The sequence below is a fragment of the Diabrotica virgifera genome, chromosome 6 (genome assembly GCF_917563875.1).
Source record: "Diabrotica virgifera virgifera chromosome 6, PGI_DIABVI_V3a".
NCBI lineage: Eukaryota > Metazoa > Arthropoda > Insecta > Coleoptera > Chrysomelidae > Diabrotica > Diabrotica virgifera.
This window is the reverse complement of record NC_065448.1, coordinates 39,818,471-39,832,452: the sequence shown is the minus strand read 5'-3', so window position 1 is coordinate 39,832,452 and position 13,982 is coordinate 39,818,471. Positions and strand designations below refer to the sequence as shown.

Below are 13,982 nucleotides of genomic sequence, written 5' to 3'. Positions count from 1 at the left end.
ATCAGAGAAGAAATGGAAAGAAAGATTGCGGAAATCAATATTCAACAAAATGTAGGAGAAAGAAGAGAAAATGTTATACATAGCACAGATGACGTGAAGATAAGGTTTGGCGGGGATGTAAGAAGATTACACCCAGTGCCGTTCATAAATAGCCTGAAAAAGAAAATACAGCACATCGGAAATTTCGAAACAGCAAAAGAAACTATCAGAAACCATCTAAAATATGAAGCAAGCCTATGATGGTTCGATTGCAAAGAAGAAGAATTTGACAGTTGGCAACAATTTGAACAAAAATTTTTGAATTATTTCTGGGGAAAAGTCCAACAATTGGAAATTAACAAGGAATTGCAAAATGGGAAATACAATGATAGGATGGGTATATCAGAAAGGACATATGCATTACAAATTTACTATAACGCAAAACATCTACAATATAATTACTCATCGGAACAATTAGTCGAACTGATTGCAAGACATTTCGAAGAAACGCTGGAAGACCATATCACATTGCAAAACTACAAAGACATAGATAGTTTATGCCAATTCCTACAAATAAGAGAATCACGTCTAAGAGAAAGAAAATCAAGAAGGTCGCGAGAAGATTACAGGCTCCGAGAAACACAGGATTACAGAGATAGAAATCAAAATAGGAGGGACTATACAAGACGAGAATTTAATCCCAGAAGGGAAAACGAAAATAGAGACAACGGAAGAGGAAATTATGAACAAAGAAATAGGCAATGGAATGAGGACAGAAATCGAGAATACCAGAATAGAAACACCACACTCGCAAATCAAGAAAACAGAAATAATGGTAGACAAAATGAACAGGGATATCGAGAAAACCGAAACAGATCCGACAGACCAAGAGAAAATAGAAGAGAAGTAAATAATACCCAGACAGATGAATATGACGGAGAGAGACATTATGACGAAAATATAAACTACGATGAGCAACCGGCGTTTTTTCACGACGGCGCTCACTAAAAACCAAAAATCAAACAGCAATCTTTTGTAACCCCAAGGAGTTTATTAAATTGGCAAGAAACAACGAAAAGAAAAATGGAGTTATTTTAAAATTTGTGGATGGATTTATCAACGAGAAACCAATTAAAATTATGATAGACACTGGATCTGAAATAACATTGGTCAATAGAAAACTAATAGAAGAAGTTAACTTAACAAATTTAATTTACAAAATACCTAGGGTAAATTTAGTGGGCGCAAACAAACGGACATTGGCAACTATAAATGAAGGCATACGAGTAATGGTACGACTGGGTAAGAAGATGTATGCACTACAATGTGTAATAATGCCAAACATGTCACATGACATGATAGTAGGAGTTGACGAATTGGCAGAAAAACATGTAGTGATAGATTTTAAAAATAATACGATGAATCTAACAGAAGAAAAAGAAGAAGAACAGAACAAGGAACAGGAGAAACAAAATACGGACGAATCAGGTAAAGAACAAACAGTGGAAATGAATTTGGCAACGAAGCAAGGACAAAGAAGAAAAGGGAGAAAAAGTCAGAAAAAGACAAAAGAAAATGAAACCTGTGGCTCCTCAAAAGAAGAGTTGAGCCCAGAAGAAGAAAAATTGAGAGTATCAAAAACAAAAGAAAACTGGGATTCCTCAAAAGAAGAGATGAGCTCAGGAGAAGAAGAAATAAAGCTAACAAATGAAAGCGAAAAAGATATGATCGAAACAGTGGCATTTGAAGAGGAGGCATATGAAAACGAGGATGCAGAATACACGGTAAAAGTATGTGAAAAATCTGAGGAAAAAGACAGAAGATTGATATGGGAAAAAGGGAAAGACAACATAATAGCCGACACTCTAACACAGGATGAGGACACTGAAAATAAGGAAACAATTACTCTACAGGTGGGACTAATTAGAGTAATACAAGAAGAAGGGGTATAAGACGTAGATTAAAGTAAGGAAATATACAGGAAGTTGGTTTTGCCTCGAGAAAATTTATTTAAAAATGCAGATAAATTTTATCGAATACAAGGCGGGGATTTGTTATATTTCTATTTGATATGAAAATTAAAATTTGATAATTATAAACAAAATTCAATTTAATACAAAATATTTTCAATTGTCTCAACCACGGGCATATAAATTTAGAACAACCTGTATACAACAAATTGTTATATTTAATTTTAAGAAGTGATAAAATAAGACTCAAGTGAAATCGTTAATAGGTCATTATCGTTGTTCGCGGAAGGATCGGTCATTAGCCGATGCTAATTAAGACTAAGTGGAAATAGAGAATAGGTCATTAAAATTTGTATATAGTAGAAAGTAATTTTAGAATGGGAATTAACTATTTTCTTTGAAATCCATTAAGCATATTTAGAAAGTTTAAAAATTGGTTTTGAGGAATACTGCGAATGAGAGTTGGTGGTGGAAGTTTGATTTGTGAATCTGGAAGGGATATTTAGAAAGTAGGGGAATGAATGACAAATAGAGATCAGAATGTTTTTGAGCGGTGGAGAAGTGAAGTCGAGTAGTAGACGGTAGTGTACGGAGAGTGAGAAAGCCTGTGTAGTTCCGTGAGTGTGGAGTATCTATCGTAGAACGAGAGGTAGGCCAGGTTTGAGAGTAAAAGAACCTCCTTGAGCCAAGAGTTCCCGGTAGCTGATTGCAGTTTCGAAAAAGGTAGAACACAGCATCACGACAGAAGCAGGAAACGAGAGCTATACGAGCTAGTTTCAGAGGAGAACATTACTGGAAGCCAGGACGAGGTTTTGATTGCAGCCAAGGATAGCAGGAAACGGGTCTTGTGTGAAGACATTCTCAGTGCACCAGAAAAAGGTCAGTCTCATTTGTTTGGACATGAATGTATGGGTTTTTTCGTAGTAAATACCACATTTAAAATTGAAGAAACATAATCAATAATATCAGAAAAGCTTCATCAAACTTAAATAGAATTGTTGCTAATAAATCATAATAGTTAAATGTTAATAAAAACTTTCAATTGGAAATCAAAAGGAAATAAGATTCCCATGTGTAAATGTTATGTTTAAGAATAATAAGATATAGCAAATATTAAGCAGTGATTGCCATTTAAATAAAATAAACAATATTTTGATTACAATTGTAACCCATATGTGTTATTATTTTACTCTTTTCTTTCCTATCCCGATTAGGAACCATTAAGAAATACTTAGAAGCCACGTATGTAAGTAATTAATTTTATAAAAAGCCCTGAGATTGAAAACATATTGATATGTGATCTGGTAAATTAATTAGATTATTAGTAATGCATTGATTAAATTAAATGACATATAAAATTATCATCTCATATCAATAATTAAGATCACAACAATACATACACATATACACACATATACTTTTAGTACTTGATACTACAAAACGATTTTGTTACTTGACAGAAACATCACCAATGCATTATAAATACTCTCTTGTCCATTATCTAGCTAAGATACTAAGGATATTAAACGGAGCCGGTTTCTTAATTTTATGTAGCTGCTGAATAAATCGATCTGATTCATTCTTATATTTCTGGCATTAAAAAAAAATATGATCTAAATCACCTTTTTTACTAAAATTTGGACATCCATCATTTTCGAGAACACGAATTTTATGCAGGTGTGTAGGATAAGAGGCATGACCAAAACGAAGACGTGCTATAGTTGTGATGTATTTTCTTGAATAATTATATGGCTGAAAACACGTTTTATTCGGTATTCTCTTTTGTATACTACAGTACCTAGAAGGGTTGGCATAAGTATGATGTGACCAACATTCATTTCAAGTTATGAGGTATTTCATTTTAATATAAGAGACTGCATCACAAAAACTTATATCAACATGCTCATTATGATCAAGACCGGTATGTGCTTTAACCTTAACCCATACAAAATGAATTTTTGTATTAATTTTTTGTAGTTCAAAAAAGCGTTGTTTGATTCATATATGATATACCTAATTGGAGGAGTAACTTGCGTACTTAGTCAAGACCAAGGAATTTAAAGCAGACAGGGAGTCCAATATAATTATTGCAGAATCAATTGTAGACTGTGTTACATACGTCAAAGCTTCGTAGATTGCAATAGCTTCAGCACTAAATATAGGAAAAATATGTTATCTAGTTTGCTGGAATAATTGATATGTTTGAAGGGAATATAAAAAGCACATCCTGCATCATCCTCGGGCTTGGCAGCATCAGTATAATATATATTATTCAAAGCTTGCTAGTATTGAGTTTAATAAGTTAATGTTAATGTGAAAATTATCACTTTATGAGGTTTTTACAATCTTGATATTCAGGATCTTGATATTACAATCATTGTAATCATCAAGGTCTGACAGAGTTGGGCTGGGATATTATAATTCACTAAGGATATCTTCATTAGATTGTAGCGCAATGCACAGTAGTGAAGAACATTTTTTCGACCAATATTTTTTTGTAATATCATATTCATCTAATACTGCTATTCTCCATCTAATATTGACATTTTCCATGTCAATTTTCTATCAAGTACCATGCTAAGATATTTGATTGAGTCATTAAGGGGGAAAAGAGCCTAGGGTAATGTGACTTAATATAGGTTTGTTGTGTCTACTGAAAACACAAATTTGAGACTTGGAATGGTAAATCTGAAAACCATTTGCTGTTAACCATTCACGAACAGCACCAAAGATATCTTAAAGAGAAGCCATAGCGGTATCATAGGCTAGTTAATGATATTTTTGATTATTTAGGTCTTAGTGAGATTTAATTAAAAGTTTTTAAAACTTTTTTCCTGATTACGGTACTGAAAAATTAAACTTTTATCCTTTGTAATTTGTTCATACGCTCGTGTAGAAATTTGCGACAGTGCTGCCATCACGAACATCTCCCACAATCGGAAGTAATAAAACCTTTGATTGAGTCGCTTCCTGTCGAGAACGGAAAAACGATAAGCCCCAAAATAGAAAAAAATCAATGAGCACTACCGGTCCGATTCTGATTCGGTTTCGGTTTTTGTGTGCAAGGATAGACTTGCTTCCTTCGAGTGGATGTGGAAAGGTGAATTAAATTTTTACCCAAAGAAATTGGGAAACTGCGAAGCTTGTAAATCAGACGTATATGCAAGACTTAACCGAAAAAGTTTTTGAAGCGAACGTGTAAAACTTTAAATTGTTCTACGAATGATAACTGGAAAGAGATAAATTATATTTTATAAAATACATATTATATACAAGGTGTTTTATGACGAGCTTACACTATCCCAGAGAATGGCAGTTTCCGCCAGTGGCGCACAACCCCGTACATGCGACAACTATATTATATATACACGAAATTTTCGATTTTCTAAATATTACTGAATTGAAAATTGAGCCAAATCCTTAAAGTTTATGAAAAGACTCACCCATCCATATGTCAACCATCAATTTTGGTCCAAGGGTGTGAATTTTACGGCCCTTCCCATTTAGAGTCTGTTTTTCGTTCTGTCCCCAAAACTTCCAAAAATTTTGAAAATTTAAGTCCGACCTTTGCGGCTTCTGATAGTACCTACTGATCATTACCTTTTCAACGCATGTCTAATTTTGAAAACCGGTTAAACCATTCAAAATTTACTAAGCTCAGATATTTGACTCAATTTCTATTTAAAAAGGGGAAAGTATTGGTATATAGATCTGGATCCCGCGTACCAAAAAAAAGTTGATTAATAGCAAGCTGAAAATTTATTAATAGCTTAACAGTGTCTAGTCGGACAAACTTTGATGCACAGAAAAAACTGGATCAAGGGAAGTGTTTATTGTGGAAGAGTTTAACAATTTGGAACGTCAGATTACGAAAACGTCCCATGTATTTTGTCGGACAGAACCTCCAAATTAAAATACCCATTTGGTGATAAACACCAGTCTGATTTTTGCATGAGAGTTTAATGAAATAATAACAAATAAAAAGGATGTTCTGTCCGACAAAATACATGGAACGTTTTCGTAGTCTGACGTTCCAAATTTTTAAACTGCTCCACAATAAAAACTTCCCCTGTTTCAGTGTTCCCGTACATCAAAGTTTGTCCGACTATTACAAAAATTACAATTACTCAAAATTTCAACCTACGAATTGCACCAATAACTGAGCGTTTGTAAGACTCTAGACGCGTGTAACGGTGTATACCTCATATTTGGGAAAATTCGAATTTTTAAGTCATAGGCTACATAAGTGTGATCAAATCTATTTTCTATCGAGAAAGCGGTTTTTCAAGTTCAATAATTCCTGCAATACCTTCAGTTATCATACTTGACCTTGGATGCATCAGATAACACTGGTCAATACGATTCAAACTCATGTTTAGCGATCAAAATCGGTTAAGCCGTTTCGAAGTTATGGAGCTCCAAAAGTATAATCCATTCAACTATTATCGCCGAAATGGATTATGTAGTTGTAGTGGCTACGACGCTAAATTCGATCGCTCAATCTGAGTTCATTTACCTACGGGCCATCCCAATATTTATTTTCAATCTATTTCAAATAGAAAAAAATCTAGTGTATATTCGATGGGCACTAGATCATTTAGGAGATAATGCGAGAAATGCGACCATTTATAACGCTTAACGTATAATCGAGAACTATTACATTCAACTTCATAAATTTATTTTATAAATAACTTTGAAAAACTGATACAAGAACAAAAAACCGCTAAACGCCGTAAAAATGAGTGGCGCTTACAATATTCCACCTACAAAAGAGCTGATATGAATACTACATGGCGCGAAAATGTATTTTCATTTTGATGGAAAATAAAATTCTACTTTTATTCTAAACGATTTTTCCATCATGTTTGCTAAATTTGAAGTAAAACGCTCCACAAAAGTGCTTCAAAATGCAAACTGTATCAAAGTTACCCTTTTGTGGCCCGTTTTACTTCAAATTTAGCAAATAGGATGGAAAAATCGTTTAAAATAAAACTATAATTCTATTTTCTATCAAAAGGAAAATTCATTTTCGCTCCACGTAATATTCTGATCAGCCCTTTTGTAGCTGGAATATTATAAGCGCCACTCATTTTTACGGCGTTTAGCGGTTTTTTATTTTTGTCTACATATACAGTGATGAGTGCGGTAATAACTGGCAAAATAACGTAAAGGACGGAAACCATATTAAGTTGTGATATAAAAAGAGATGAAACTAGTAGAGGTGGGAAATTTAGCGATAGAAACCTATAAATTTACATATATAACATAATCTATGTTCCTCTATACCGGAAGGTGTCGAGGTGTCTTCTTCACTCGTCATTATCTGCGAACTTTCGCCTCTTTTTTCTGTTCCCAGCTAATTCTTTGACTTCCTGCCACGATTTTTCTCTATTCTTCAATATTTCCATCACACTTATATTCCAGGTTTTCCTTGGTCGGCCTATCCTGCTTTTCCCTTTCGGCCTCGCTTCCTATGTCATTTTAACTTGTCTGTTGTCATTCATTTTAAATAGGTGTAGAGTCCATTTTAATTTCTTTTCATGAATTTTTCCCTTTAATGTTTTAACTTTTAATGCTCCTTTAATATCTTCGTTACGTCTTTTATTAGTTCTCCTAGCTCCCACGACTTTTCTCAAATACCTCATTTCCGCAGCTTGCAATCTCTTTTCTTGTTTGTCGTTCAATACCCAATTCTCTGCTCCGTATGTAGTCATAGGTGCGTAAATTGTTTTAAATATTACCATTTTAGTTTTCCTTGTTATTTCCTTTTTTTAAGAAGTTTTTATACAGGGAATGATATTATGTTCTTCTGGCTGCTTGTATTTTATTTGTGTGTCCCCTTCTTACTTAAAATTATTTCAAGGTATTTAAATGTCTCTACCTGTTCTATTTTAGTCCATTGAAATGTTACATTTAGTGTTGCATTTCTTAGAGGAGTCAATTTTATTTTTTAGTGTGTAGTTCAGTAGAAGCTTAAGTTCAAGTTTTTGGGGTCGCCACCCTTGTCCCCCGGCCTCCATATTGGAAAAAGGGGTGCAAAGGGCTTTCGCGCTGTATCTCCTAAGCTAGCAATCCTACAGAAAATTGAACTACACATAAAATATAGCAAATTAAATTTTCTACAATTTTATATTTATTACTTTTTATCGTAAAGTGACCAACAAAAAAGTTATAAACAAAAATAAGAGATAATTTTGTAAGAAATTTCCTTTTGGAGGTTATAACTTTTTTTACGTTCATTTCACAATAAAATAACATCATAGTGATTTTGTAGAGGATTTTTCAGTGAACAATTTTCGCTATAAAGTTGTTTAATTTTATTTATTATCAGCGCTCAGCTATATTTACAGCGCTCCAAACTTGACCAGATTCTCGAATTCTCATATAGGAATACAATAAAAACAATATTTTCCTATCTATATATTAGGCGAGCGCCATCAACCGTTATGCCGACCACGAAAATCAAATTTAAGGTGAATGACCAATTTTGGTCTATTTTTATGTTTTCGAGGTCGCTAAATCCGAATATGAAAATTATTTTTATCTAGAGTTGGTGGAACATGTTCAAAAATCAGATTTTATACAAAAATGCCAGAAATCAATTTTGATCATTTTTCAAATTTACCTTGCTGTATCTTTGGTCGCTGTAAATATTTTCTTTTGAAAATTTTACTGTGTAATCTCTGAAGTACAGTATAGGAGGAATTCCTCCTATACTGTGTCGGAAGTATGTAGATAACTGTTAAGTACATTGACTTTGAAATTTATTAGACTCTGCCAATTATTGTACAAGTGCGTATTACCGAAGATTGCCGAACGAAGTGACCCAAGTTCATTTGCCAGGGTTACTGGGTGACGAAAAAGTACATAACGACGAGAATACACACAAAAACTAACGCTTCGATGAACGAACATTTTTACTCCTTACATTCAAGTTATTGTAATTTGTTTTAGATCTGTTGTATTAAAATTTACGTGAAATTCTGAAAATTCTTCACCACATCCACATCTATTGGTCCTTCGAACAACGAATCTACAGTGCCAGCAGAACTACAAAAGAAAATAGCAGCTTTACATTCTACGAACCGACGTCGTACTTGACCCGCTGTATCAACCCCAGGAAGCTACATTATTTACAACACTGAATACTGAATCCTTTTTATAATTTCACATTTTTTCAGTCTCTATTTGATAAATATTTTAAGTACATGAGTTTCAATCTAAATTAATATATTTATTTCGAATAGTGACATATTTGACGTTTTACCTACTCTCGTATTCATTGTGAATGTGCTAGATGATTTTTTATTTTATTCTGACAGATCGTAACTAAACGTTAATAATAATTCTTACGTACATAATAATTGAATTACAAAACATTTATTTCCGTTTTCTGCACTTGAATAAATCATTTCTTTTTATTTAATTACATTCATCGAAGATCAAATATTTATTTCTTGAAACATCAAACACAGTTTGATTGTTTATATCTGTATAATATACGTCACATACATTAGATTACTAAAATTACATAATTTAATTAACATACATACATAATATTTAATTATTTTGCATCCTCGTACATTTTGGTCATATTGTCAAAAATGTCAGACCAAAACAAAACAAAGAGAATGGCCACTAAAGGTGCTCTTACACGTTTAACAACATATTTTCGAAGTATAGAAAATAATGAAATTATCGACCTCGTAGATTTAGAAATGCGATTATTCAAAGCCGAAGGGCTTTTAGATGTTTTTAATGAGGTTCAGATGCTTATTGAAACTGATGATCCTGACTGCGAGGAAAATTATGACACAATACATGCCATTGAAAGGCAGACTTTTGAGGACAGATATTTTAAAATAATATCTGACATCAAAAAACTTATTTTATCTAGACGACCTACTGACACGTCTGATTCACGTAGTGTCAATGGTTCAATAGCAGCTGGGCCTACAAATACAAGCAACATTAAGTTACCTCCATTGAATCTAGCTACATTTGATGGATCGTTTGATCAATTCCTCTTCTTTCGCGACAGTTTTAATTCTATTATTAATGATGATACTTCACTTTCCAATGTACAAAAGTTTCATTACTTACGTCTGTCATTACGTGGCATAGCTGCCGACACTATTAAATCTTTGCAAGTCTGCGATGCAAACTACGACATTGCTTGGAGTTTATTGATCGAAAGATTTGAAAATAAACAGTTACTTGTAAACAATCACATTAAAGCTCTCTTTAACCTACCACTAGTCACAAAAGAATCAAATCAAGGTCTCAGACAACTTCTAGACAATACACAAAAACATTTACGTGCTTTAGAAGTTTTAAAACGCCCCACTAAACACTGGGATGATTTGATTATTTATTTGTTAACAACAAAATTTGATAACTCAACAAGACGCTCTTGGGAGTCACAAAATTGTAAAGACAACCTACCAGTTTTAGATGATTTACTGAAATTTTTAAAAGAACGATGTCGTATCTTAGAGTCATTAGACAACTACAATGATAATAAACAGGATCAAAATTCACCACGATACAAAGGTAATAAGTCTGAAACAAGAGCCTTTGTTTCTAACACAGAGAATAGGTTTAAATGCAACTTTTGTAATAAGGAACATAAAATATATTATTGTCCTGACTTCTTAAAACTAAATCCTACTAATAGGTTAAACAATGCAAAACGTCTACGTTTATGCCTTAATTGTCTCGGCACATGCCATCGTACTAAGGATTGTCGTTCTACTGGTTGTAGAAAATGTGGAAAGATCCATCACACTATGTTACACTTCGAGAATTCACAATCCTCAAATTCAGTTTCCACAGAAAACAATTCTTCTCAATCTTCATTACCTTCCAATGTTCCAAACACTGGGCTGCAGTCAAATGAATCTACCTCTACCTCTAACTTCTCTTCAACACATCATATAAGCTCAAGTGTTCACACTGCTATTAAACCGTATATTCTACTCTCAACTGCTGTTGTTAACGTTTTTGACAAGTTCGGCAACTCACATAAATGCAGAGTACTCTTGGACAACGGAAGTCAATCCAACTTTATATCTGAGAAATTTTGTGATATTTTACAACTTTCAAAGGAAAAAATCAACACTTCGATCTCGGGAATTAATCAATTAACTCACAATATTAACTTCCGGACATCACTAACATTTAAATCAGATATTAACAATTTCTCGAAAAAAATATCTTGTCTAATTTTGCCCAACATAACAAGTAATTTACCTTACATACACATCAATCGTTCCCAGCTCAATGTTCCAACAAAATTACTTCTAGCTGACCAGAATTTTGAAAAACCTGGTCCAGTAGACCTTCTTATTGGAGCTGACACTTTCTGGGATATTTTAAGCGTTGGACAAATCAAACTTGGTCCTGGGTTACCGATCATTCAAAAAACCACTCTTGGTTGGATAATTTCTGGCCCAATTCCAACAAATATTCAACACCACCCCCAACATAATTGTTACTTTTCTTCTACCAGTGAATTAGATTCACAGCTCACAAAGTTTTGGGAACTAGAGGAGTGTCCTAAAACTAAGTTTGTTTCCGAAGAAGACATCTATTGTGAAAATCATTTTAAGCAGCATATTTCTCGCCATTGTGATGGTCGTTTTATCACTACTCTTCCACTAAAGGAATCTCCATCAGTTTTAGGGGATTCTCTAACTACTGCCAAAAAACGTTTTTTAAACTTAGAGAGAAAACTTGAAAATAACATTCAATTGAAATTAGAATATCATGACTTCATACGTGAGTACATTAAACTTGGTCACATGTCCCTAATAAATGACACTAATGATAATTCTGGATTCTTCTTACCTCATCACTGCGTTTTAAAGGAAACTTCAACCACTACAAAGTTAAGAGTTGTATTTGATGGTAGTGCGAAAACTACCACAGGCTACTCATTAAATGACATCATGTATGTCGGCCCTCATTTACAAGATAATTTATTTTACATTTTACTTAGATTTCGTCAACATAAATTCGTAATGGGTGCAGATATAACTAAAATGTATCGTCAGGTTTTCCTTACTCCTGAACAACGTTACCTTCAAAAGATCCTTTGGAGATTTAATAAAAATGATGAAATTTCTGCTTATACACTGAATACTGTTACCTACGGTACTGCATCAGCAGCGTTTCTTGCCATTAGGTCTCTTCATGAAATTGCTCATCGACATATTTCCGAATACCCAAAAATTTCCTCTATAATTTTGCACGATTTTTATGTAGATGATCTATTAACTGGTTGTGACACATCGGAAGAACTCCGAGAAATCAAGGAAACTATTTCATATTTATTATCTTCCTACGGTTTTCCTCTGAGAAAATGGACTACCAATGATTCGTCTCTACAAAATCATTCTGATCCTGATTTTTTGCATATTGGTTCTGACGAACATAACAAAACACTATTATTACTTTGGAATCCGTCTTGTGATTCCCTACAATATTCTATAAATACCTCCACAATTAACTTAAAGATTAGCAAAAGACAGATTTTATCCTGTACAGCACAAATATTTGATCCTTTGGGGTTACTTTCACCCGTAACAGTTACATCGAAAATTATTCTTAAAGAGCTCTGGAAACTCAAGATAAGTTGGGATGAATCTGTTCCTGAAAGTATTTACACGCTTTGGTCGAAATACTATTTCGAACTTACAAAATTAAACACTTTAAAAATACCTAGACATGTACTTTCTTCTAACCCAGTTTCTGTTCAACTTCATGGGTTTTCTGACGCCTCGGAGGCAGCTTACGGTGCATGTATTTACATATGCTGCACAGATACATTTGGAAATTACACTTCAAATCTTTATTGTGCTAAAACTCGAGTTTCTCCTATGAAACTTATAACCATTCCAAGACTCGAACTTTGTGGGGCATCACTACTTTCTGAACTTGTCGAAAAGGTCACTTCATCTGTAAATGTCTCCTTTAAAAACATTACGTATTGGACTGACTCTAAAATTGTTATTTCATGGATAAACACCTCTCCCCATTTACTTAAGACTTTTATAGCAAATCGAGTCTCACAAATACATAAACTGACCAACCCTGAATTTTGGAAATATATTAATACTTATGATAATCCAGCAGATCTACTGTCACGAGGTATAAGTCCTTCTTCGCTCAGTAATTCCCACATATGGTTTCATGGCCCTTCTTGGCTCACTTTGCCTCAAGAAGAATGGCCTCAATATACAAAACATCAAGAAGTTTGTATAACTTCTGAATTACCTGAAGTAACAAAACTCTTGTGTTTCATCACATCAACAACGAATTTACCTTTTACTACAAATATTCTTCATTAAATAAACTAACACGCGTCTTTGCTTATGTCTTAAGATTTAAAGACAATCTGTCGATTCATAAACATTTACGAATAACAGGTCCCTTGACCACAATAGAACTCAATAATTCCCTTTTAACCTTAATTAGGTTCGTACAACGTCAGTCATTTCCATATGATTATGATGCACTTTCCAATTCCAACCAAATTGACAAAAGAAGTAAACTTCTTGGCCTAACTCCATTCTTTGATACAACAACAAAATTAATACGCGTTGGCGGTCGTTTACATCATTCGTCATTTGATTTTAACAAGAAACACCCCATAGTCCTACCTCAGAAAGATCACCTCACGATACTCATTGCTCGCCATAAGCATTTGAAACTTTTACATATTGGTCCTCAAGCACTTCTTGCTTCCTTAAGAGAAAATTACTGGCCAATATCAGGGCGCAATTTGGTTCGAAAAATTGTTCGTGATTGTGTCCGATGTTTTAGATTTAACAATAAACCCGAACAGTATCTTATGGGCAATCTTCCGGAGTCACGAGTTACCCCTTCACGTCCCTTCACGGTTTCTGGTGTCGATTATGCTGGTCCCGTTTTATTACGAGATAGAAAGGGTCGTAATTACAAAACTTCTAAAGCTTATATTGCTCTCTTTATTTGCTTCGCCAGTAAGGCTATACATTTAGAAGTTGTCAG

The 13,982-nt window shown here is 33.8% G+C and overlaps 1 protein-coding gene across 1 annotated transcript; it reads left to right on the top strand.

Moving 5' to 3' along the window:
• The first annotated feature begins 9,553 nt into the window (after window positions 1-9,553).
• LOC126886058 (uncharacterized) lies at window positions 9,554-13,300 on the top strand. The gene is made up of 2 exons (XM_050652899.1): window positions 9,554-11,384; window positions 13,086-13,300. Exons 1-2 carry the CDS (start codon window positions 9,554-9,556, stop codon window positions 13,298-13,300), a joined length of 2,046 nt encoding a protein of 681 aa, XP_050508856.1.
• The last annotated feature ends 682 nt before the right edge of the window (window positions 13,301-13,982 follow it).